Source organism: Clinocottus analis, unplaced genomic scaffold (genome assembly GCF_023055335.1).
Source record: "Clinocottus analis isolate CAN_PGR_092001 unplaced genomic scaffold, fCliAna1.0.p SCAF_5, whole genome shotgun sequence".
Lineage (NCBI taxonomy): Eukaryota > Metazoa > Chordata > Actinopteri > Perciformes > Cottidae > Clinocottus > Clinocottus analis.
In genome coordinates this window covers 13,585,251-13,609,998 of record NW_027176207.1, presented here as the reverse complement: position 1 = coordinate 13,609,998, position 24,748 = coordinate 13,585,251, and the positions used below count along the sequence as shown (strand labels likewise).

Below are 24,748 nucleotides of genomic sequence, written 5' to 3'. Positions count from 1 at the left end.
TTAACTCAAAGTGAATGATTTATCATGTACACTTCAGTATAAAGAGTACAAAGCCAATTGTACAGGTCTCTCCATGAGATGAACAGTGATGGATGGGCATTTGCTTCACTACACCTCAAACATGACCAGAGAAAACCATCAAACAAGCACATTCAGAATCTACTAAATATATTAACTTTCTGACTTGGTGCTTATTGTTAAGAGACATCAATATTCCTTAAAATAAGTCATCTATTGAGCTTTCTTCAATGAAAAATAAGTATTCTCAGGTATTAATTACTATCTTTTGGTGCCTGTACTTCAAACATGGGTGAAGACTTTAAATAATCCACCAACATCAGGGATGGGGATTGTAATTACTAAACATAAAACAAAAGCTATACAATGTGGTGAGTTGGCAAATATCTTAATTTTTGTACTAAAACTATAAATAAATAGGGGACATATTGTTATAAGACTATGGAACACTGTGACAAAGAAACTAACTTCAGGTTGTTTTGTACACTGAAACCTTTTGAAGATTATCCAGTGTAGTGTCTTTGTTTTATCCAACTGTTAAACTGTACAGCATTGAAATAAATGTACTTGTTGATGGTTCTAGCTCTGGGTCTGAGGCACTAGTTTATGGGACATTGTATGACGTGTGTGTATATGTGAGGGGAAGGAGGTTTAATATGTTGCTGGGTGAATGACGTGATGAAAAGAGTGGGTGATGAAACTCTAGCTAACAGACTTCAGCTTGATCCACGGGTTCGTACTGCGCACATCCATGGGTGGATCGTTTTTAAAGATATGGTTGCACAATTCTTCCAGTGGGGGTTCAGGATCCGTGGTAGCAAACTGAGCAGCATCTTCAATTTCCTTCCTCACCGACACATCGATCTCCTGCAGACACATTTAGACAGAAGATCCTCGTCATTTGTGGTCTGACCTTTAGTGTCTATGTGAAAGGAGATGTGTTTAAGCAGGTTACTGTTCATTTAGGAAACAAAAAAAATACTAAATTATAGATATTTTTAGTATTTGATTTAGCTTTGAATATGGCAGCCGGCACACGCCACCAGTTTTAATAAGCAGAAGTAAATGACTTTATGATGGCTTCAGTTTCCTGTATTACAGCAAGGTTAAATAGTGACAATATTCTTAACATAGAGTACCGTTTAACTGATAATTATTTTAGGTAGCTTAAATATATTTTGCTGCTGGGGGGCGTAACGGCGGTCATATACAGACCGACTCATAATAAAATACACTTCTCTCCCTTCCTACTTGTCCTTTTAATACATTTTTGGAATTATTCCAACCAAAACATTGTTGAAGACGCATCGTAATGCTTTTGGATTATACGTCACACAATCTAAAGAAAACATGTATTTTTTTAACTCACTGAGGATGATACACATATGTCAACTCTTTAGTGGACAACTTGCTGCGTCAGCATTGTCTTTTAAATATTTAACAGAAAGATATTTGTTACCTTGAGCTCCTCCACGCTGGCCATGTTGTTGCTAAGCATGCGGTCCTTCAGCAAAGAGATGGGGTCACTCTTACCGCGGACCTCCTGGATCTCCTCACGCGTGCGGTAGCTGAGAGGGAGAGATTGGTGCAGGGATGTTGTGGGGATGCACTAATATAGTTCTTTTTCGAACTGACACCAAATGCAAGTGCTACAACATTATTATTTGACAATCTGGGTATTGCGAGTCCACTACAGCGGGATGAAGGGTACAGGAAGACTACGGCAGTGGCAAGTGCAAGGATCAGCAGCACAGTGAATAAAGATTCGGAGGTCAGATTATTATCAATACATAAGTGAAATTAAATAAAATGACAGCTAGGATCGGCTTGAGCGCCTCGCGACTCTAAACAGGATATGCGGTTTGGATAATGAATGGATTGATAAATACAATTATTAATTAATAGAAAAAAGTGCTGTAAAGATATTATACATATAGTAATTAGTTACAGAAAATACCTATATTACAAAAATTACAAAGGTGATCATTTACCTGACACCAGGATCACTCATACTGTGTCCATGATAGCGGTAGGTCTGAAGCTCCATGAGAATGGGACCCTAATAAAAAGGTAGGACAAAAATATCTGACCAACTGACAATCTAGTTTACAGCTTAATCATACAAATAATAATGTTTTTAACTCACCTTCCCAGCTCGGCAGTGATCAGCTGCAAACTTGGTTGCTTCCCGAACACACAGAACATCCATCCCATCCACCTACACACGAAAACAATTCCCCCAAATTTCATTGAATCATATAATGTAATGCACCTTTCAGGAAATACATTTTAGTCATTTCTAATCAACTTATCATATTGACAGCAAAAAACAGTACCCGAAGACCAGGAATGTAGTCTCCTCTCTTGTAGTAGTCTGTGCTGGCTGCAGATCGCTCCACTGGTGTGCCCATGCCATACCGGTTGTTCTCACAGACGAAGATGGCGGGCAGCTTCCATAGCGCTGCCATATTGTAGGTTTCAAAAATCTGACCCTGTGAAATACAAAAAGTATGTATTTTAACACAGCACAAATATATGATTTGTTTTGTTGATGTCATTGATCTTACATTAGAAGTATACACTAAAGTAGATCTTATACAAGTCTGTTTCTTAGGAAATGTTATATTTCGGAGTTGCACTTTTTCACTCCTTATGACAAACTTTGTTTTAAAAAGAAAGATAAAACAAAAAAATGTGTGAACTTAATTTCAATGTAATGTATTTATTAATAACCTTGCTAATCCAATGTTTTCATGGTCCTCTTGAACCCTGAACGTGATGAGCACATTCGAGCACAGAGTGGAAGTACAGTAGTAATATGAAACATTCACTATTGAAGAAAGACGGTCTTCTTCTGTTGAACGAAGCTGCTATTGAGGCCGTCTAGTAATTAAATATAGCAAGAAGAAAACTCTTTGTGCCATACCTGGTTGGCAGCGCCGTCACCATAGAGACTGACAGACAGCTCATTCTTTCCCTGATACTTGCAAGCCAGAGCCACACCAGCACCCAGGGGAACCTGAGGAGAATCCAGAGATGTCTGAGGTTACATGACATACATTTTAATGTATAAGGGCCTGTGTCAACATAGAATTTGTTTTCTGAGCACCAGTGTCCTGTGCATATGTAAGCTTAAATCCATCTCTGTAACATACCTGAGCTCCAACAATTCCATTTCCTCCGTAGAAGTTTTTCGAGTACATGTGCATAGAGCCTCCTTTGCCCTTTGCAATTCCACCTCTTCTGCCTGTAAATTCAAATCAAAAATGTCTCAAAATCAACAGTGATAGGAGCTCAAAATCGTCTATGAATGTTAATGCCTCAGCATTGCAGACTGACCAGTGAGCTCAGCCATGATCTCCTTCACAGTCCCTCCTCTGGTGTAAGTGTAGCCGTGGGCACGGTACGCAGTGATCAGGTGGTCTGTCAAATTAATTCCTGCTTCAATACCAACTGCACAGGCTTCCTACAAGCAAAAACAAAACAAAAACACTGAGAAAATTGGGATGGATTAAAACAATTTATTATATTGATATTTAGAAAACATTTTACAGAATACTAAACGTCAGTTTAAAAATAATATAGGATATCCGGTTGCATTTCAAAACAATGCCCCTTTTTATTCTTTTCAGAGAAGCAAACAAATAATGACTATTAACTCTATATTTTCACTGTATCTAGTTTAGGAACAAATATAATGCACTCCAACCTGGCCATCATACAAGTGGCAGAATCCTCTGATGATCTTCTGCTTATAAAGCTGATCTGCTTTCAGCTCCATACGCCTGATGGTCTGCATGATGCGATAGTACTTTAGACCTTCATCCCGAGTCATAACCACCTGAGTGGCTGGAGCCTCATCCAGTTTGTGGATGTCACATTTCTAGAGGGAAGAAAATACCCATAAAATGCACAACCGGCCAAGTGTATTGATCAGTTTAGCAGAAAAAACAACAACTTTGTGTTTACGGCTTACCTTTATTTCAAAGGTAGCCTCAGTTGTGAAGTCAGCATATGTCCGTGCTGACACGACCGCTGCAGCTCCCTGTCGTGGGAAAAAGAAGGTTTTTTAATTGTTTAAACAAAAAGTTTTAACATTTCGAATACTAAAGCGTGTTTCAGAATGAACATAAACAAATAAATTGATTTCTTACTTTAGAATATATGAACATGATTTTCCAATACAACAAAAAAGTCCCCATTTCGCAAAATACAGTTAATATACTTTTTATTAATACATAATAATAATGTACAGAACACAAGCAAATTATGTCAAATTATGAGCCTGACCAGACAAATGACAGCATTCAGTACTTCAGAGTCAGCACATAACACATGTGGGTTGGTACCAGAAGAGTACTAAGGTTTGATACCCTGATCTAAAATCTGCTACCAGCAGATAACCTTTGGGTACCAGCAGAGCATAAACGGACACTGCTACACATAAAACACAAGCAAAGGCCCATATGATATAACATATTTAAATTTTAACTTCTTAGACAACATAGTATATTAGACAATAGCAGAGCTCGACAGACAGATGCCAGTCAACTCTTTCCAGTCGGTATACATCACTTCACTGTCATAATATATTTAACTCAAGTTAACTTGTTACATTTTGTAAGGACAGGAAATCATCAAAGTTTTCCTGCTAATCTTTTGAAAATTAAGGGAAATGTTTCATAAAAGTACTTTGAACTCTTTGAACTGGTAAGTTAGGCGGTGTGTATGTATGTATGTATGTATGTATGTATGTATGTATGTATGTATGTATATATATATATATATATATATATATATATATATATATATATATATATATATTAATATATTAAAATGTACAGACGTTAAACGTATTACTTATTTTTTGGAAAGACATTTAAAAAGGGTATCCAAGGTATAAATGACAATAAAAAACAAGGTACCAATTATTTTTTTTTAAAGCAAGCCATTTGCTGTCAGTTCACATAAAACTGCATAAAACCGTGAAAACACAGCTCCTGACTTTACATTGAGGCCAACGGAGGTTAACTAACGTTACGTGAAATGTGCATCATGGAAATAATACGTGACACGACCTTTACAACCCTAAAAACACTGATGCGATCACGAAGAGTTTGTATATGTATGTGCAGACTTTAGCCGAGTTAGCCAAACAAGCTATCGCCCGGCCTTACAAGGTCAGAACAGCGAGGACAGTGTTGTTTGGCGTAAGCGCTGGAGGTCTAAGAGGGAGACCGTCGGGCAGTGCTTGGCTAACACCGTCAGTTGTTTAAATTGTATATACTCACATTTCTCTGAGCACAAGCCCTCAGCACGTGAGAGATATTGGTCAGCATCTTTCCTGAGCTCGCTCAATACAATCCCTACACGGCTACGTCCTTCTGTCAAGCTACGTCCTTCCGGCTCTTTTTCTTCTTCGTGGGTTTTAAGGCAGACTAAGCGCCTACAGCGCACTGCTTCCTCGCTCTGGACGGAATATTTACTACATCTCCCAATGCCATACATCTTTGGATACAGGGAGCACAGTCTGAAGAAAACAGAGATTATGTATATTTGTAAAGCAATTTAGTCTATATTTCCCTAGCAAAGTCTTAAATAAGTAAGTCCCAACGTGGACATTTCCTCCAACTGGAAATACAGCTGCAGTGAAGTATCGCATACAGAACGGTGTCTATCACTCCTCATTTATCACATTTCCCATGGTGTTTCATCAACAGTGCCCTTGACTTGATAATAATGTCCCTATCGAACTTGACTAAACTATGACTGTTGATTGAATGGAAAAAATACTGCCTGTCCTTTTCCTCGTTTAACTCTCTCTGCCATTCTGTACTTTTTACTTCTCTAGCTATACTACACACATTTTTGCCAAAAGAAACTGTGACACCAATTTCTCCCGTCCTTAAGTGCTATCTCATTTCCCTCCCTAAATGGACCAATAGGAACCCTGCAAGTTGTTTTTCGGAGTACAGACAAAATAATGCAAACACGTGCTGTCTGCGGTGCACTTTAGTTGAAGGGCACTTAAAGACAATATTACATTCACTCAGTGCAGAGCGTTGGAATAATGGGTAGGATTTTTGGGCCCGCAGCTCATTTCTGCCCTGCAGGGTCCCAAACCAACTGGCCTTCGCAAAGGCTGTCATCATGGTCAGATATTATCAAAACAGTTTTTTTTTAAAGGCGAATACAAGTGCCTTTATCTCAGTGGATTATTCACAGAGCAACAATAGCAGAATGGTGCTTGGTGTGGTACAGACCTGTGTATGCAACACTAACCCAGCTGTCAATATGTGTTCGATCAATGCAGCTTTTTTTTAATCATGGCTCCACCAGATGGATCTTTTTAAAAAATACAAAGAGAAAATGCAACTGCTGTATTACTAATAATAACAATGACGGCATTAATAATAATAGTTTTTTAAAATATGTATTTTCAATGTATGAGGTAAGTGAGGGTGACTAATCAAGACTTTAATCTATTTCTAAGGTAGTCAATGGTTAACTTCGTATGTGATAAAATCAAGTTAGGAAACAGTTAATTGTTGCAATAATACAGAGTGAAAACTGGACCTATAGGCGTGTACGTACTGATTCTGCGCGTTCTCCCCCTGCCTGCTGTTGCAATAAAGCCAGCTAAATTTGGTTTGAGCTGCGTGCACAGAGGAAGTCTCCCCCATCCACAAGTGAAGCGACAGCTCGTGTATCAGGGCAGGCAAACTCGATTGTGTGCGCGTCATCCTCTCCAGCTCCATCCTCTGCATCCCTCTCCTCCATTCACACAGAAGACTCTCGTGTCCTGGTCCGTCATCTCCAGCCTTCCCATTGACCTTCAGGCTATCTCTGAATGGTGTGTGATTGTTTCTGCCCACTGTGGCTGCACGTCTCGCTGCCGCCGCGGAGGGAAACGGATACCTGCGCTGCATTGGCTTCACTGCGGACTGTTTCGGTTGACCGCGCGTCCATTCATTGGAGTGTATTGTTCCTGTGATAGACGCTATGGCGAAAACAGCCACATCGTCCAGTGAAATAACAGGTAAGCTTGATATAACGTTAGGTTTAGCATCATCACGCTATCGGGATCTGTTGTTGTTGTTTGCTCCGCGATTTAAAGCAGACTCATGAATGACGCAATTGACAAATCCACTGCTTTTGTGCATGATGCGGGCTGTGCGGTCATGATGACTATTATTTGCTAAGGTCTCCCTGTGCAGTTGTTTTCAATGCAATTAGCTTTAAAATGTGCACGTTTTCATTTCCTTTAAAATAAACATAAAACACCATACCTGACGTTTTTTCACGAGTGAAAGTGCAAACCAGAACTGGGGGGCATCTTTTGTGTGATTCTGTCTTCTCACGTAGTTGTACATTTTCTTACAAGGGGATATTAGCGTTACAGATTTAAGTAACTTTAAAGCAAAATCCGGCAATATAGCCGTTTTTTTTTTTATGATGACGCAACTCGATCGGATAAAAGGGTTCAAATGGGAGGAGAGACGGCTGGTTTGTTGCCTATGACAGATGGATTAAACTGTGTATTTAGTTTGAGCATTAATAAACCATTTTGTGATGACTTTGTGGGTTGAAGGATGGGCCACTCTCTCAAAAACGTGTTTACCCTCTACGCCCACAAAGAAGGGAAATCTCCCTGCAGAGGGATAATCACATTTGGCATAATTATGAGTAATTCTATACTATCTCAGACAGGAGAAAATACTTTCCTCCGCCACATTAGCTGCGTTATTGAGGAAGTACAAGAAAAGATGCAAGATGACTACTGGAAGCATTTTATGTTGGAATTCTTTGGGAAAAGAATCATTTTACTTTCATGCCTGTAAGTGTCTTGTGCAGAATATTTTGTTTCTGCAGCTTGTATTGTCACACTAATAATTTTTAATAATAGTTCATGTTAAAGAATAACATATCTAAGATAAAGACATAAGTATGAAGGATATCCTCCTCACAACCATAAAAGCTATACATTGGTCAACTCTTATACTGTAACAATCAATAAAATATAAGTAAAGTCAGTGCTGCATTCAAGTTTAGGTCAAATGACATCAACTAAACCACATTTGAAAGGCCAGTATAGGATTTAGAGGTAATTATTAGCTGGGAAAAATCATAATATTACTGTGCTTTTTCACCTGAAACTAAGAATCATGTTTTTGCTTATGATCCTTTATATCTGCATAGGGAGCAGGTCATCTTCAGGGAGTCACATTGGTCCTTTAAGGGGGCCTCATGTTGTCTGTTCGGTTTCAGTACACACACTATAAGCCCTCACTGAAAAGAAAGAAATTCACTGGATCAAGGGAGGCGACTGATTACGGCAGTCACAGATTGATTTAGTGCATTTTAAAATGATTATTTCTGTAGTTAAGGTGGCAATTTAGAGGTACATGCAAGATTTTGATGTAATTATTTGGAGACTGTCATCAACTCCCAATATCCATAATAATATTAAACCATTTACAACCATTGTGATATATTGATGTGAGAATAGCAGCTTGCTGTTTCAATCAATGCTCTTTGTGTTCTTCTATTTGTTTTATGCATTAGGTGAAAGGATGGCACCACCGTCAATCACTCTACTTCCTGACAAAAGATCTCCGACCAACGGTCACAACTCTCCAGCCCGAACTGGAAGAACTCGTGAGTAATCCTCTCTCGCTTTTGTCCCACGGTGCGCTCTTTCCTTCCAACTGGTTTCATCTGTAGGAAAATCACTGACTACACAATTGTTTGGATTATTGCACAATTAGAAACATCATAGAACACATTATGTCGACTCAGTAGGTCTATACAACGATCCAGGCTGCTCTGTTGTCAGCTGCAGAGCAGCAGCAATAAGTAGAAGGGGCATTCAGCATGTGTGGAGTGACTATCACATCCAGCACAGCTTCTTCCCCTGTCCTGCATATTGCTGCAGTTTGCCCTTGGCATGGAGCTTCTTGGCTTTTGCAACACAATGCATTTAACACTGACGGAGCAGCCCCACACAAAGCTGACACAATGTTTCCCTCTGCTGGTATCAAAGCAGCACTGCAGGTCAGCACTGTAGCGCTGATGTCATTCCTCTCTAGGCCAAGCTGACTGTGCTCTCTCTTCCTTCGTCATGGTGATCGCAGCTCCATCTAACACCGAGAAGAAGCCACAAATCAATGGGCATGCGTCGCCTTCTCACATCAATAACAACCATGCAGGTAAACAAAGTAAGTCTCTATTTATTTTCTTTCTCTCCTTTGAATGTTTTCTTTTTTTGTTCGCTGACATCATTATTTGTCTTTCAGTTGTGGAGGGGTATATGAAGACGGACGACAGGATGCGATTAGCCAAAGAGAGACGCGAGGAGAGGGAGAGAAGCCTGGGTAGGTTATGTCCTTTTCTTGTGCAAATAAAGAGTAAAGAGTTTGAACCGTAAAGCTCTGAAATGCCTTTAAGTTTCTGTTCCTGTTGGGATTATTTTCTCAGTGCAGTTTTTCTGCAAAGTTTTTTCTCTCCACAGTTTAATTGGTTGTAGAAGGGCTTTGCGAGCCAATAGAAGTTGAGTTCACTGGCTTTTTGACATGATGAGGTATGTCACTTGAGACAATGAGACAGTAACATAGAAAAGTCCAGAAAAGTAGGTCATGTAATCATGCAGCCCCAGCAGTTGCCTCATGATGACAAGGGTTTCTATCTATTTGATCGTCTGGGGTGGTTATTGACAGATACAAACCCTCTACAACACATCGAAGGTCTGATTATAGTTGTTACATGACAAATACACTGAAAAGTATTTTTGAAGAGAGAGATACAAATGTGCTAAATAGTAAACCGTCTTACACTTGTATTTGTTCTGTGGAATACATTCTGAACTCTACACGACCAGGCGAATAGTAAAAAGCCACCGGCAACAACACTGGACCATCAACTTCGATTTCTTTCCCCTGCAACCTGTCTCTTTCAGTGGCCAGGGAGCAGCTGATCAGGGAGAAGGAGCGCAGAGCCCGGCTGCAGTACGAACGCACAGTGGAGGAACGCTGGAGGCGGCTGGACGAGCAGAGGCAGAAAGAGGAGCTTCGCAGAGTCGCAGTGGAGGAGAAGAGGAGGCAGCAGCTCGAGGAGGACAGGGTCAGCTGATTTAACAACAAGAAAAATCATAATGAATCCATCTAATTTCTCATGTGTGACTGTGTCTGTGATGGATACATGGAAAGATCTGTCATGTGACTTAAAAATGACAACAAGAAAAACAAAGCCACGATGAGGTGACTGCTCAAATTAAGATGGGTTCTGCTGTGTTGCGTTCAGGAGCGCCTGGAGGCCCTGATGAAACGCTCTCTGGAGCGAAGCCTTCAGCTGGAGCAGAGAACCAAACGCTGGAGCAGAGGCTGCCCCGCGGGAGCAGGTACGAAAGAGCTTACAGCTGCAAACTGATGTGGTTGTAGACACAAGAGGCATGAATGCAATACGTGAATGATCTGAAAGTGTGAAGCGGCAGGATATGGGAGTAAAGTTTTTTTCCAGAAGAATTGCATTTTGCTGTATTTCCGTGAGACACCATGGAACAGTAGGTGTGTGTAAAATGTATGCTGTAGGTTTGTATGTGTAAAGGAGAACCTTTTCTCATGGCCGGATCTTTGCTGATAGCCTGGCTGCTGAAGTAAGCATGAGCAGAAATGTGTTCCTGGTTTCCCACAGAGTCAGGATGGCGTTACATATCTGCACTGGTGTCCATGTACCTCTGAATCACACTTTTTAAACTTGGTGGATGATTGAAATTACAGTGAGCATGACTGTCTGCCACAGTGACATTCATGATAACCACTGAGGAGTCACTACAGTCAGAGATTTTTAAAGCCTACACGCCGTAGCTTTAAATCCGACAAACAAACAAAAAAAGAATAACTTAAAAACATCCCTGCTGGTATGTTAACTCCACTCCAGGTCTCGAGCCGGATGAGGAATTGCCCAGATCAACTGTTCATAACGCTCTGTCTGCTCTGCTCTGCTCCGCCCGCTGCCTATAGGTGACAGTGAGAATGCCCCACTCCCTTTCTCTGCTGCCTCCGCCTTTTCCCATGGCATTGCCTCCCCCCTTCCTGCTGTCAGCGAATCTGGTAAAGTTAAGCCCCCCATTGCCCTCCCAAATATATCACCCCTCTTGTTCAACCAACAGTTACCATGTTTGTGTTTGTCTGCCTGTTGGCGAGCTGAAACTTAGACCAAAGGCAAACATGTCCTCCCTGTGATGCATGCATGTTATGCTGCTCTGTTGTGGAGCCTTTGTGCAAGCAAGGTACAATGTGCTTCTGCAAAGTGCTCTCTATCTTACTTAGGTTCTGGTATGTTTGCTGTGTTTGTGCTCTGCTGACTTTGTTTTGAGTCGTTGTGGCAAAATGGAATAGCAACACTGTGGAGACAGGCTTCAGTGATGCAAATTAACATGTGCTATTGGTGCAGGAGCATTAACTTGTACATATACAAACTGTTCTTATTATAATGTCACCTTGTTTTCAGGCAAAAACAAGCGGAAACATTTCCATCTTCTTAATGTTCTGGAGGGACTTTCATCCTTCCTCTCTTGAGAGGACAACTTTGCATTATGTCTGCAAACGGACCACCATGCAAGAAAAAAAAGGACAATACAAATATGCAATGGCATCGGCTGAATCTTTTCATGTTTTCCTAGTTTGTCCCTTTCAGCCTTTAGTGTTTTTACATGGATGCTTAAGTAAGAACATATGTTCAGTACATATGACTCTCTTTCAAATGTCCCTAGAAGTCAAACTGCAGATTAGTTTCTCCAGATTAGTAACTTCTCAGTAATTACAAACAGGCGAAAGGATCAGAATGACGTGAACATCTCGATGATCTTAAACACGAGAGGTATTATTTTCAGCTTGTATATCAGTTAGAAGTACTTATTTTAGTTTAGTTTTGGTAACAAGTCTTTAAAAATGAAAGAAGCTGAGTGGTGCTGACCCTGGAGCAGACGGTTTGGGGGATTAATTGCACATGACCTAGAAGAGAAATAAAATAGACACAGATATAGCCATCTCACTGAGAGGTCTGCAGTCTTTGGAGATTACTCTTTACAGATGGCGACAGATAGATGAGAAGTTACAAGAGATGGCAAAAAGACTGCTCCCGTTGTACGATGTGTTTTGTGTGTGTAGGGTCTTTGCTTTTGTGATTGTGAGTTGGAAAAAGGTCTCTCTGTGTGTGTGCTGTCATTGTTTTGGGAAATGGGTTTGGGATTATTATGTGTGTGCTTGCATCAGACGGCATAGTCTCATCGACTCAGGATTAATTCCTAAAACACAGCAGTGGCATATTTACACCCCATTATGCCTGACTGTTGGCTGCATCATTGAAACATATTGGCAGTTGAAAGATAGAGATGTGTTTAATAGCATACCCACAGTCAGGTCTCGTCCAATGCTGGGAAATCAATGGCCTCTTTTTGGCAGAATCAGATCATAACTGTCCCTCCATGTTGGTCCAATAGGACAGATATGCTGACTGTGTTGACCTAAACAACCTTCAGGTTTATTAATACCTCAAAAGCTGATTAGCACAACTTCAACCAAAGAAGATAAATCGCCTCACTCAGTGAAACATGGATGCCTGTATCCCTTCTACATGTATACCTTCTGGCTTAAAATTCAACAGACCTGCCAACTGACTTGGGCTGTAAAACATGAGTCTTAAAGCTTCAGCTGGGTGCAGCACACACTGTCCAGTCAAGCCCTCCCCAGGCTACTGTTTAACCTCTGTCACTGTGAGATTTGATAATAATGGTGTTTGTCGTCATGTAGCGCCCTGCAGCCCTCACAGGTCACCTTTCCGCGGCTCCCTGAACCCTTCAGATCACAACAGAGCTGGACTTCAGGGAGGCTCTCAGTCCACTCCCAATACCCCAAAGGTCAGACATCAAACATGTGCTCTACCTTAACGTGCATCTATAACGTCTGTAGGAATCAAACACTAATGGATACAAGCTGCGAGATCTTTTGAATTAAATCCACTTACACTTACAGAAAGAGCGGCTGCGCAGAGAGAGGAGAACTGCATCTCCAGGTTGTGGATCCCCTTTGAGAAGAGCAGAGTCCCCTGCTAGTGTCACCAGGCACTTGGCCTCCCCTGCTACCTCAAAGTAAGATTATTTGTTTGGTAAAAAGTGGGCAAACGTTGCTTTCAGCAGGGAGCGTTATCTTGTTCACACAGCATTATGTTAACATATCTCTCCTGTCATGAAGCACTTCAAACTTCAAACATCTATCTGTGTGCAGGCTGGCATCTGCAACGCGTTCCCATTCTCCGAGCAATGCACATCAGTACCATTACTCTCCTTCAAGACAACGTTCAACCCTGTCGCCGGATGATAGGAAGCCAGACGACAAGGTGCTGGAGAGACACAGTGAACAATCCAAAGCAGTGAAAAAGAATAACGACATCAACAGCACAAATCCATCTTCACAAGATGTAAAGAATGTGGTCAAAACTCAAATCACAAAATCCAGACCATCTCAAGCAGAGACCTTGGATAAGCATCTCAGAGGTGACACATCTGAAAGAAACCAGTCCCCTGACAGAAAAGAGCACATGTCTCCCAATGTGGACTTTTCAGAGAAAAAGATGCTAACCAACGCTCAGGAAGGAGACAAGAAAAAAGGTGGACTTCATTCAAATGGCTGCAAAGTATTTGTAACCTTACACTGCATTAACATTTAGTAGTACACTTGGATGATCTTTCTCTCCTTGTTTTCGACAGAAACAGCACCATGTGCGTCCACGGGGAAAGTGGCAGCTGGCACGACAAACGCAGAGGAGGCCACCAGGTTGCTGGCAGAGCGTAGGCGTCAGGCTCGAGCTCAGAAAGAACTGGAAGAGAAAAGGCGGGAGCAAGAGGAAGAGGATCGGTGAGTTCATTGAAGAAATTATGAGCACACTCCACTGATTTGTCTGTGGGATTGGAATCGTTGAATGTTTTTAATACGCATATGTACTGTTCCGATGCAGGGACGCGCAGCTGAAGAAGCAACTCGCACAGGAGCGGCAACAGCAGGAGGCAAAGACTCAACAACTGAAGGAGAAGGGGAAACACGAGGAAGATGTTAACAGGCTGAAACAAGAAGAAGACAAACGAAAGAAGGAGCAGCAGGAGAAGGAGCTGCAGAGCCAGATGGACAAAGAGGTGAGAGATCATTTGAGGCCGTTGCTTTTTGCCCTGTTGCTGTATGCATTGGATTAAGAGTTTTGGGTAGTTTCTTTGACATTTTGTGTACATTGTGCTCTGTTTTAACAGAAAGAAAAGGCCCTAGTTCAAGCTCAGGAGGACGCAGATCGTCAGCGGCAAGACAGAGAACTGCAGGCACAACAAGAAGAGGAGGAGAGGCAATTGAGAAAAAAGGTAATTTAAAAAAGGGTCAAAGCACTCATCACTGCATGCTGGCTGCATGTTGCACGTGAACTATTTTAAACTCTGAGTTCTTGAAAGTTCCCGCAGTGATTGAATGTTAATATATTTTGTTTTGCAGAGAATTGAGGAGATCATGAAGAGAACTAGGAAGGCTGAAGCTGACTTGAAGGTACTGTAAGAGATGCCTCCTGTTCTCGTACAGTAGTCCCGCTGCCTTTAAGCACACGCTGACCGAGCAATTTTTTTCCAACTTTAATTCGTTCAAACTCTGACTTTCTGTTGTTATCATCTTTATTAAATTATTTTCTTCGTGATACTTTGGTTTTGTGTCCTGATTACCACAAACATTGACTTGATTGTCTCTGTTCTGCATTGAATCAGAAGGAGGAGCAGGTGGAGACAAAGCCTGTCTCACCACCAGGTTAGTATGGTAATCAGTCGCCCGGCCAATATTTACGTTTGCTTGCTGCCCCTGCTTTCTCTTCCCATCTCTGTATGCCTTGCAGCTGTAAAAATGCAAACAGGGCATGTATAGGTTATGATGTGATTTATTAATTGGCTTATTGAGAGCATGCAAAGTAATTATCTCCATTTTTATAAGTTGGTATGTATAAACTCTCAGCAGAGGATTTACGCCAATATTTTTTCCAGCATTCTTGTTATTTTCTTGTTATGCAATTATTCTAATGCATTGGCAGGAGAATGAACAGCTATGATCGTTGTCTACATCTATCAAGCAACTTTATTATTTGGGTCATTCATGAAAAATAATTTGTTGGAGGTTGTACAACATTGTGTGTAATATGGAGCAGCAGCCAAGGACTTTCCTCTCAGTGCTGATAGGGCACCTTTTACAGCAGAGCAGTGTCCTGGGAGCTGACTGTATAATTATCTGCTCTTGAAAACGTCCTTGGAAGATTCATTCAGGGACTGCTCTGTGAAATGTGAGCCTCACGCTTTATTTGAAGAGTCCAGTGTTAAAGCTCAACTCATTTAGGTTTGACAAATCAGCCAAATTCAATATTTAGCATTACATTGACCAGTAATACTGTTATTATGATCGAAAGTATCGAGAATATTGGGGAGAGTGGTCGTCCTGAAACCACAAGGTAGTCGGTTTGATCCCTGGTCTACCCGTAGTTTGCATGTTGAAGTGTCCTTAAGCAATACACTGAAGCCCAAGTTGCTCTCCGGGTGTTTCACTAAGGGCAGCCCACTGCCCCTTAAACCTTAATTATAAAGGATCGGTTATAATGCAGAGGATACATTTCAGCTTGTGGGACTAACAAGGAATACAATTCCTTTATTACCGCTGGAATAGACTTGGCTCGTCTCAAATTCAATCCAGTTGATCTTAAATGGACAGTTCAAATAAAGTGAAGCCCACTGTGATGTTTTTCATTCTCCGCAGGTGATGTAAAGACTGTTCAAACTAATGCTCAGGTGAATGAGCAAATGATCAAAAAGGTTGAGTTTCAGGTGAAAGAGCAGGTCAACATGAAGGAAAGTGCCCTGGTGAAGAGAGAAGCAGCAGCACAGATGGATAATCCGAGGAGTTTGCAAGTTAAAAACCGCACTCATCAAGTGACACCAACCCACAGTGTTCCTGAGAAGAGAGCGGACACCAAACACACCAGCATAGAGCTCGGCGGTCAACTTAACAGAGAGGCCAACGCCTGTGTTCTCAAGCAGCAGGAAAGAGAGGTGGAGATGAATGTGAACAGGCCCCTCAGAGCATTCGTTAAAGCCGCAGAGCAAACAAATAAAAAGCCGACAGCAGATGCTAAAGTCGAGGGTGGTATGATGAATGGAGCAGTGAAGGGGGAAGCAAGTGCCTTGAAGAGAAGCCATGTAACTGCTGAGGTAAGCAAACAGCAAAGCCTGCATATGTCGTCAGCTGCTAAAGGAGAGTCCAACCTTCCGCTCATCAGACCCTCTGTGGCGGCTCTGTCGCTGGGACAGCTATCACCCCCAATCATCAAGCTGGATTCCCTCCATGTGAAGAGAATGGGGTCTTGTGATGAGGTGCAGTCCATGGAGGTCAGGTGAGTCATCAGGAAACTCTGTTCTATAAATATTATCATAGAGGTACTCAGCACATTACGCACATGGTCTTCAAGGACACAAATGTTAGATGTAATTGCTTTCTTTATTATGACACCCCAGCCCGGCTTCAAAGGAGGAACTGATTTCAATCCCAGAGTTCTCGCCAGTCAACGAAGTCCAGCACAGCAGCGTGAGCAACACCCGAGCTCTCGAAGACCTGATCGACCTGACAGGCAGCGGCGCCTACCCCAAAATGTCCTCTGAAGGCAACTTTGGCGACTGCAACAAGAACCTCATTGAGGGTGTTGTTAGTCCCATGGCGGACTCAAAGCTCATTGGGACGTCGTCTCCATCCTCAAATAAACTTAGCATCCAGTAGTCCGTTAAAAATCTCTCTCTCTCTCTCTCTCTCTCTCTGTCTCTCTCTCTCTCTCTCTCTCTTGCCTGCTTTCTCCCTTTTCCATCTTTTTTCTCTCTGTCACACAATTACGCTCACAGGACATCACATTTTGAGTGTGTCTCCCCCCCCCCCTCCCCGCCCGTGTCTTATACATTTACGGGAATAGAGCCATAGAGATTGACTTAAAATAAACTGTAAACAATGACTTGCATTATAAAGAAAACAAATACTATATATTCTAATCACATAGCAGCTGACAAATTGAAAGTATATGTATCAATGATTTTGTTTATTTGACACGAATGCGTTTGCTGGATGAGCACATGAGGGTCAGGGTGAGAAGGTGTGTCTGGATTTGTGAAATAATGACAAACAAAAGACAGGGTTTTGAATATTCTCGACATGTTAGAAAAGCTCGAGCTAATGTTTGGTAAGAGTCTCTAATGTTGTCTGCACAGATTCCTCACTGGTTCCAGTTCAGGAGTAACAAAGCTCAGAGCAGTGACGACAGTGTTTGTACCGCTGCCCTTCTACATGCCCCCTTAAGTCTTTAAATATAATGCAGTGTTGCTGGGAAGTGCATGACTATTTCATTTTCCGGTTAGTCTAATTTTTTATAATAATCTCCACAGTTATGTTATTTGTGCATGTGTCAATGATTGATTTGGCTCAAATTTAAATGATTTATCTAACTAGACTCCAGCAGGACTCCTCTACTCTTCCTCACCTAAGGTCTGACTGTGAGATTATGAGAGGATTAATCCTTTATTAAATCTTTAACTGGGACTTTTCAAATTGCACATGAGTAAGGAGGATGATTCCAAAGCTGCCGACTGAAATATTCAAGCATTGAGAAAATCAGGCATCAACACAAATGATGGCACATACCTATACTACATGTTTTCTGCAGACTAGAGTGAACACTTAGACTCTATTATAAATCCACACTAATTGCATTCATATAAGCTTATTTAACTTCAGTGAATCCATGGATTCCCAGTGATGAAAGTAGAGCCAGCTGAGCAGCTTCCTGTCATTTGAAACGTTGTCTGTCGGTGTGCCTTGCTAAGTAAAGGGTTTCCGAGGCACGGGGCTAATGGATGCATTAATCTTTTACATATACAGTAAGTACATAGATTGCAATCAATAGATATCTGTCTGTTAATGTATACGACTGAAGCGCACTGTGGCAGCAATGTTTGTCTAACAATCAACTTGTAAGTGTGTCCCGTAGCTAAAATACTCTGAAAGCTTTTTCTGCCTCCATCATCTGGTTCTGTGTTCTCCAGTGTGGCTCCTTTAAATTCTGGAAAGATTCATAAATGACTGATCATTTTTCCTTTCTAAATGTAAAAACAGTAGAGATGCCTTATGAGGGACCGATTAGTTACTGTTTTTTGGTGGAAACCATTTTACAGTTTACTGACTGTGTATCTTTTCTGTTTAAGCTACTGGAATTGTTGAGTGTGACCTTTAGTTAATACTTAAACCTTGGTTTGAAATGCTTCTCCTGTGCCATGCTGCAAAAAAACAACAACAATTAAAACAGCGTATGTACACATTATTATGTTATTATAAAGTGGCATTTATATGTGTGTTACTCAAACAATACATGATCTAAAAACAGAGGATTTTTAATCTTCTGCATTATATGTATGCTGCATACTTTGGTTGTATATTTGCATATTCAAACACTGCTGTTTCACAATCTCTAAGTTATGCTTTTTTAATTTAAAAGGGGACTGATTTGAAAGAAAAGCAAACAAGTATAAATAATTGATATAGAATATATACAACCACTCATAAAAAGTACTCAAGTTTGCTTATATTTTAGAACAGTCTTTCACAGTCAGTAACTCTTTAAATTATGTAATTACTGTAGAATTTGTGCATGGTCAGCATGGTCATAACGATGTTATCCGAAACAATAAAATGTAAAATTGGTGTTTTTGTTTGTGAGTTAATGTGTGTGTTTATTAAGGGGATGCTGTAATACCATCGGGGGACACAGACTGACATGAAGTGAGATGAAGAAAAACGACTTCAGAGTCTTCAGTTCTCCCTAACCACAACCAGCCAAAACCAAAGCTGTCAGAACAGCCTGCAGTACAGACTCATAAAGCTTTTGTTTAACTGTTGTAAGGAGTTTGTAAGAGCCATTTTGCATGTTTTGGGTATGTTGGACTTCCCACCACTGGGGGCGCAATGCCGACTGCTACAGCTGTTGGCCTATATAAATAGGAGAAGTATTGGGGCCAGCTGTTGCACATTGCGGAAGCACATCTGTTTTCACCGTTGTATCGGTTAATGTTGCAACAGAAAAGGAACATTGCATATGGTTTATGTTACGATTTGATTACCGGCAACTAAGTTATGCCGATTAGGTTATTATTTTAATTATTTTGTACGAATAAACATGATTGACTCTACCACTGGACATTGTCTTTAATCAAACGCGACGAAACAAACACTCACGTAAGCAGCCAAATAGTGCCTGGTTGAATAGGAAACGGGGACCACTACAGGGTTGTTTCAATTCTACTTAGGACTGACGTTGTTGAATCCTAATAAGTTACAAATAGAAGTGTCTAAACATCAGTCTACCTTTTTTTATATATATAAACGGGGTAGATCAAATTAGATACAGCCTCAAACAAAAAACAGAAGCGGAATAGTATTACCCTACATTTTAACCTTCGTGAAAGCGTGTGAACCATGCTGTTCCCACTCCGAGCCAGTAGGTGGCGCCTCAGTTTGAATGACACACGTTGACGCCGTGTTGATGAAGGGCGAGGTAGGTGCGACGAAGAGCAGCTCAACTGTGTCGCAGTCGCACGGTGCTCTCAACCAGTCGACGATCTTTTTCTTTGGTAAGTTCGCGAGCGAAATTATCGAATTTACACGCCGTGAATGTATGGTTTGGTTAAAGCTGTTGGCCAACGTGTCGTTGAGACGTTTAAACGTCTCGCGACGTGACTCGGAGCTCTCGGTAGAAAACATTAACGTCAGCGAGATTCACAGGCGAGCGTGCTAGCGGCTAGCTAGCGGTTAGCTCGACCTGTGAGTTATTTGTTTAGTCGCTTAATCGAAACAAGCCCCGACATACTGAGGTCACGTTGCTCCAGTCGCATCTGTGTTACACCCACGTCTACAATCAATGCCCAACTTCGCACATACTGAACAAACACATCGACTGCGTCGTGTTATTTTCTAAGCACAGTAACCAGGTAGCCTAGTTAGCTCACGTTAGTACCAAAAATGGAAGCAGTATCTGCCTCAGACCCCCCCGTCCACGACTGAAACTGAACTCGCTGCGACCAGAGAAACATAGTTGAGCGAAACCAACTAGAAGCTCCTCGTCTAGCGGGTTTTGGTGACCATTTCTACTGTGATTTTTGTCGTTGTTTGTTGACATTCTTACGATGTTGTTCATTTTCCACTGAGATTTTCCGTCTGATAACGACAGATAATCCGCGCCGAGGCTGAACTGTGGGTCAGTCTGGTTCACATGTGTGTATCTAAGAGCAAGTCGAACTTTTGTGTTTTTATTTAGTTCTCTCTTCTGTGTATTTCAGGTGCACTATAGTTAAATATTTGCGTTGACTAACTACAATGAGTATTATATGTACTGATTAGGTTTCTTTGTTCAGAAAGTGAACTTTTATCTCTGATGGTTTACATGTTATTGTGGGTTGTTTTAGAAATTTTAAACCTTAAAAACTGTTGAAGATAAATGGACTTTGAACTATTGCTTTGGAATGGTTTGATTTACATTGAATGCAGTTTGAAAAACATTAATACTTTTAAATGTAAACTACGTACGATTTATGTAAACTGTAATGCTAAGTTAAAATGCGTTATGTTTTAAAATAGCTTTCTGACATGACTACTAGTAAGTAAAAAGAAGTTGATGCTTATTTTATACCCTAAATTTGTAGTCACGTGTACTAATAAAATATGTATGTTTAATAATCCTAATGTTTAAGTTACTTTTTCTAGCTACTTGGCTTGTTTAAAATATTAATGAAATAAAGAGAACAAGAACTAGAAAGAGAATAAAATTAAAAGATACAAATGAACTAACAACTTCATAACTGACTTGGCTTCAGACTATGGCATCAGGTTGGCTCAAAGATTTTTTTAGGAATCTAACATTATTTCTACTAAGACTATAAATTTTTATCTTTTTTCTTCATAGATTATTCACTCACTTCCAAAGATGGTTCGACCACATTTCGGACCACCGCGTTTGAAGCCCAGGTAATGTTGTTTGATTATTTAAAGTTGCTAAATCTTTATACAAAGTCATGTGTTGTAAAACCTTTTTTTTCCTTTTACTTGTGTCTTTATAGACCTTACGGAGATGGTCACAGTATTGGACCGAATGAAGGGAATTACAACCCCCACTCCAAAAGCCGAAGAGATGTCCAGGGCTACCCGGCAAAGGCCCCTTTTCCCTTTAGAGATTCCAGAGGTAGAGGACGACCCCCAGTTGTCAAAAGAGCCCCCCTGATGGGAGAGCAAAGGGAGCCACGTTTCAATCACTGGAGGTCCCAGAATCAGGATTCCTTTCAATCATACCCTCCCAAAATGGAACCACACCACAGCCACAGGAGGACTTCTCCATCCAGGCAGAATCGCTCCCCTCATGCCCAGCATCACTCATCCTCTCGCAGTCCTGCACAAGGATCCCAGAGTCAAAGGGGCCCACCTTTTCATGGCCACCCCTCAGGTCATAGGTCACCCTCCCCAAGACATTTTCGCAACCACCCAGCTGATAGGAGACCGGGCTCTGCACCAACCTTCCAGGGGTCTTTCAGGGGCTCCAAAAGGCAGTCAGGTTTTCAGCATCAGGAGCAGCGGGGTCGAGACCCTCGTGGGAATTACAGTCCCAGAGAAAGGCCTTATGAGCACTCAGGTCATGGCATGAAGCGCTGGAACGAGACTGGATCGTTCTCTCATCCACACAATGGAGAACACGGGCCCTCTGGTTCACAGAGGAACCCCAGAGAGATGCATGGGAGAGGCTCCTGTCCAGAGAGGTACAGGAGTGAAGCAACAACCCCAGCTGGGTAAAATTATTAAAGAGGAGGCTTGAAGCTGGCCCAGTCGCTGGGGTCGTAATGATTACCTCTCCTCTACCCCAACTCATAATTATTAGAGGGAATTAATTGGGGTCTGATGTAAATTTGGTTTCACCTGCCATTGAGAGGAGTGTTACATCATAATTGCTCTTTGAAAATGTACTTCCCCTTCCTGTTTCGATCAATCATGGCATTATGAAGGGGATGCATTAAGATAAAAGTTAAAAGTTCCGCCTCCCACTAAACATGGCAATGGATCTATCGTTGTAATGATTTCTCTATTGTTTGATGGATGTACAGGTGGTCATCTGAGCAAGACTCCAGGCGGCAGCGTGGTCCAGTGGAGAGGCAGGGCAGCAGATCCCACAGTAGAGAGAGGGCACAGGATGTCCCTCACCTGCCACCTTTCAGAGCCCCCTCATGGAAAGGGGGTCCGTCGCCATCATCCTCCTACCACAGGAACCCCCAGGAGAGGCCAGTGGCAGGACCCCGCAAGAGGAGGATATCGGACATCAGCATGTCCTCATCAGACCCGGCACTGGAGCCTGGCAATCAAAAACAGCTCAGGAGAGAAAGGCCTCAGCTGCTCAGTATTCCCAGACCGTTTGGTGGTAAACCTTTGTCTCTTAGGGATAGAAGTTACTTGGTTAAGAACAGACAAGTCAGAGCAGAGTCTCTTATGAGGCTTAAAATACCAACATCTGTGAGACCCAGGCCCCATCTGGATGACCCGGCCTCACAGGAAAATGTCAGCTCTGTTCTTGCAATCAGGAAGAAACGTTTCCAGTCAAATGCAGTTCCCCTGAAAAAGCTGGAACCAAGGAAAGGCAAACCACAACAGTCACCCCCCAGAGAAGAAAGCAATGCCAGCAAGTCCTCAAGAGACTCGGATACAGGCAAAGAACAGGTGGAGTCTCGCCGGCCCGTGAACACACACAGGTACGGTATTTTCCTTCTCGCACAGTTCGCAGGGGCTTGATGATGATTAGGAGGTCAAGAAAGAATGTCTCTATGTGAAGGGGGTGCCAGCTATGGAGAATGGAGATATCGGGATGAGCTATATGGGCGACACTGATTCAGTTGATGAAAAACTGCAAAGGTTTTCAAATGCCTCCTTCTCCGCGTGCCGTCTCGTGTGTCACAATATCTTCCTATGAAGTGGGCTGAAGAGAAAGGGCTAAGTTGCGCACCATATCGATAAAACCAACAAGTTTAAAACCTGAAAAATGTTGAATGTCCTTGATGAAGAATTTGGAAAAAATGTTGATCTGGGCGGTTGAAGGATTCCTCAGTTTGTCAGCATTAAGCTTGAAAGAAGCGTGCTTCAGTATGTTGTGAAGACCCCTTCATCCTCGTTATAGAACAAACACGCATTGAAGCTGAAGTTACAACGTTTAGTGTAAAACAGTATCTGTGTGTGAAAAAGGAGGACCCCGCCCCCCTGAAGCCATTGACAGCATATCAGCCAATCGGGGACAATGGAAAAAGATCAATACAGTATCAAGATGGATGATGTGGTTGTTGATGACAACGAAGACAACAAAAGCCAGACGCCAATGATTTCTATTGAAGGACAAAACTCGCCACAATCACAGTTGGATGACTTTTTTTTTTATTCCCCCCGCTGATAAGTTAAGACAGTTGATACATTACTTCATAACGATTGTTTATGCACACCAAGTTGCCAAAATTAAACACAATTTTTTGAATAGACCCTACTCTAAAGCCAAGAAAAATAAGTTGGCAAACAATTGATCTTTTTTGTTTAATACAGTACATTAATCACCATATTCAGTTTTTTTTTTTTTTATCCTCACACATTTATCAAATGTGTATCTACCTGTACACATGCTTCCCAGACTCTTGACCAATGCCAAATGTTTGTGTTACACAAAAGAATTGAAGACCTAATCCTGTACCACCTGAATCCTTGTATACGTCAAACGTTCAGCAGAACAAAGAGGAGCCCAACTGCTACTTGCATTTCTTCAAACTGCACCCAAATACTGGAGTCTTTTGCTTCTCTGAATTCATGAGAAGGTCATGGACACATTCAGACAACCGTGTCAAAGCTGGAACATTTTGATGGAATGTGGATTGGGCCCGCCAACTTTCGCAGAAGTCAAACCTGCGACACGATAGCAGTTATTTAACCGCCTCTGCCGTAATATCAACAATGCCTACAGTGAAACGAGCCTCGACGTGATATTAAAAAATATCTATATACTCTGAAGGGGCTGAGAACAAAAGATCACATCAAGCACTTAAAGAAAAACGACAAGACCAAGAGAACGGCTTTAACGTAGACAAGAACAAGTTGAAGAAGAATCCCTTTTTGATAAGTCACGGACAGAAGAAAGACCCGTTTAATACCACCTTGATCTTAATGAGAATGCATTCGGTCTGGACCCGCAGGTCGACATGTGCTGTGGTCAGTTTCTATGTCTAATCTGACGTGGCCTAGATGTAATATTCAGATGTATGGCATCATCCTGAAATCAGAATATTCAATCACAGCTTTACAAGGCTAATGCTGCCAAAGTTCACAGCACCGACGGCTTCTCCTCCGAACCTTCATATGTCAACCTGCAAAGACATTGATGGACAAAAGATGTTCTCAGTCAATTCTCTGCTCTTAACCCCACTGTAACCTGAAACTACATGAAGACAGTGCCAGCTCTTGACTGATTTTACAACAGAACCAAGTCAGATGATCGTCTTTATTAAACCCCTGCCTTTCCCTAATTCATGTCCCCAAACGTGAGATGAATAAATGACATAAAGGAC

The 24,748-nt window shown here is 41.6% G+C and overlaps 3 protein-coding genes across 7 annotated transcripts in view; 2 read left to right on the top strand and 1 right to left on the bottom strand.

Annotated features, from left to right (window-relative positions):
- On the bottom strand, nucleotides 1-5,440 carry pdha1a (pyruvate dehydrogenase E1 subunit alpha 1a). The gene is made up of 11 exons (XM_068601006.1): nucleotides 5,310-5,440; nucleotides 3,995-4,063; nucleotides 3,728-3,901; nucleotides 3,358-3,484; nucleotides 3,174-3,265; nucleotides 2,945-3,037; nucleotides 2,355-2,510; nucleotides 2,165-2,236; nucleotides 2,010-2,077; nucleotides 1,478-1,586; nucleotides 1-885 (listed from the first exon to the last, which is right to left on the bottom strand). Exons 1-11 carry the CDS (start codon nucleotides 5,355-5,357, stop codon nucleotides 721-723), a joined length of 1,173 nt encoding a protein of 390 aa, XP_068457107.1. The 5' UTR covers nucleotides 5,358-5,440; the 3' UTR covers nucleotides 1-720.
- A 1,212-nt stretch (nucleotides 5,441-6,652) lies between these two features.
- Nucleotides 6,653-18,817, top strand: map7d2a (MAP7 domain containing 2a). Of its 3 annotated transcripts, none has more exons than XM_068601090.1 (17): nucleotides 6,653-7,057; nucleotides 8,584-8,676; nucleotides 9,153-9,227; nucleotides 9,315-9,392; nucleotides 9,974-10,137; nucleotides 10,318-10,414; nucleotides 11,037-11,126; nucleotides 12,828-12,934; nucleotides 13,050-13,165; nucleotides 13,302-13,684; nucleotides 13,784-13,931; nucleotides 14,032-14,206; nucleotides 14,318-14,422; nucleotides 14,550-14,600; nucleotides 14,813-14,852; nucleotides 15,843-16,476; nucleotides 16,598-18,817. In XM_068601090.1, exons 1-17 carry the CDS (start codon nucleotides 7,021-7,023, stop codon nucleotides 16,854-16,856), a joined length of 2,652 nt encoding a protein of 883 aa, XP_068457191.1. In that variant the 5' UTR covers nucleotides 6,653-7,020; the 3' UTR covers nucleotides 16,857-18,817. The 3 variants fall into 3 exon arrangements, with proteins under 3 accessions (XP_068457191.1, XP_068457190.1, XP_068457192.1); XM_068601089.1 differs by having other exon boundaries at nucleotides 9,153-9,236; XM_068601091.1 differs by lacking the exon at nucleotides 11,037-11,126 and having other exon boundaries at nucleotides 9,153-9,236.
- A 796-nt stretch (nucleotides 18,818-19,613) lies between these two features.
- si:ch211-114c12.2 (uncharacterized protein LOC336578 homolog) overlaps nucleotides 19,614-24,748 on the top strand; it is an 8,064-nt gene continuing 2,929 nt past the window's right edge. Inside the window, exons 1-4 of one of the 3 annotated variants that reach the window (XM_068600485.1) lie at nucleotides 19,614-19,747; nucleotides 21,076-21,137; nucleotides 21,230-21,919; nucleotides 22,262-22,900. In XM_068600485.1, coding sequence (XP_068456586.1) covers nucleotides 21,097-21,137; nucleotides 21,230-21,919; nucleotides 22,262-22,900 — 1,370 coding nt within the window. In that variant the 5' untranslated portion in view covers nucleotides 19,614-19,747; nucleotides 21,076-21,096. Of the gene's footprint in view, nucleotides 19,748-20,267; nucleotides 20,371-20,833; nucleotides 21,000-21,075; nucleotides 21,138-21,229; nucleotides 21,920-22,261; nucleotides 22,901-24,748 lie in introns of those variants that run through there. The other 2 variants (XM_068600487.1, XM_068600486.1) reach the window with 2 other exon arrangements.

Coding starts and splice junctions, on each gene's coding strand:
- pdha1a (XM_068601006.1), bottom strand. CDS start 5,357: ATGCTGACCAATATCTCTCACGTGCTGAGGGCTTGTGCTCAGAGAAAT. Junction 4,064..5,309: donor GGGCTTGTGCTCAGAGAAAT/GTGAGTATATAC, acceptor TTCCCACGACAG/GGAGCTGCAGCGGTCGTGTC. Junction 2,237..2,354: donor ACTACATTCCTGGTCTTCGG/GTACTGTTTTTT, acceptor TTTCGTGTGTAG/GTGGATGGGATGGATGTTCT.
- map7d2a (XM_068601089.1), top strand. CDS start 7,021: ATGGCGAAAACAGCCACATCGTCCAGTGAAATAACAG. Junction 7,058..8,583: donor ATCGTCCAGTGAAATAACAG/GTAAGCTTGATA, acceptor TTTATGCATTAG/GTGAAAGGATGGCACCACCG. Junction 14,423..14,549: donor AGAGGCAATTGAGAAAAAAG/GTAATTTAAAAA, acceptor TTTGTTTTGCAG/AGAATTGAGGAGATCATGAA.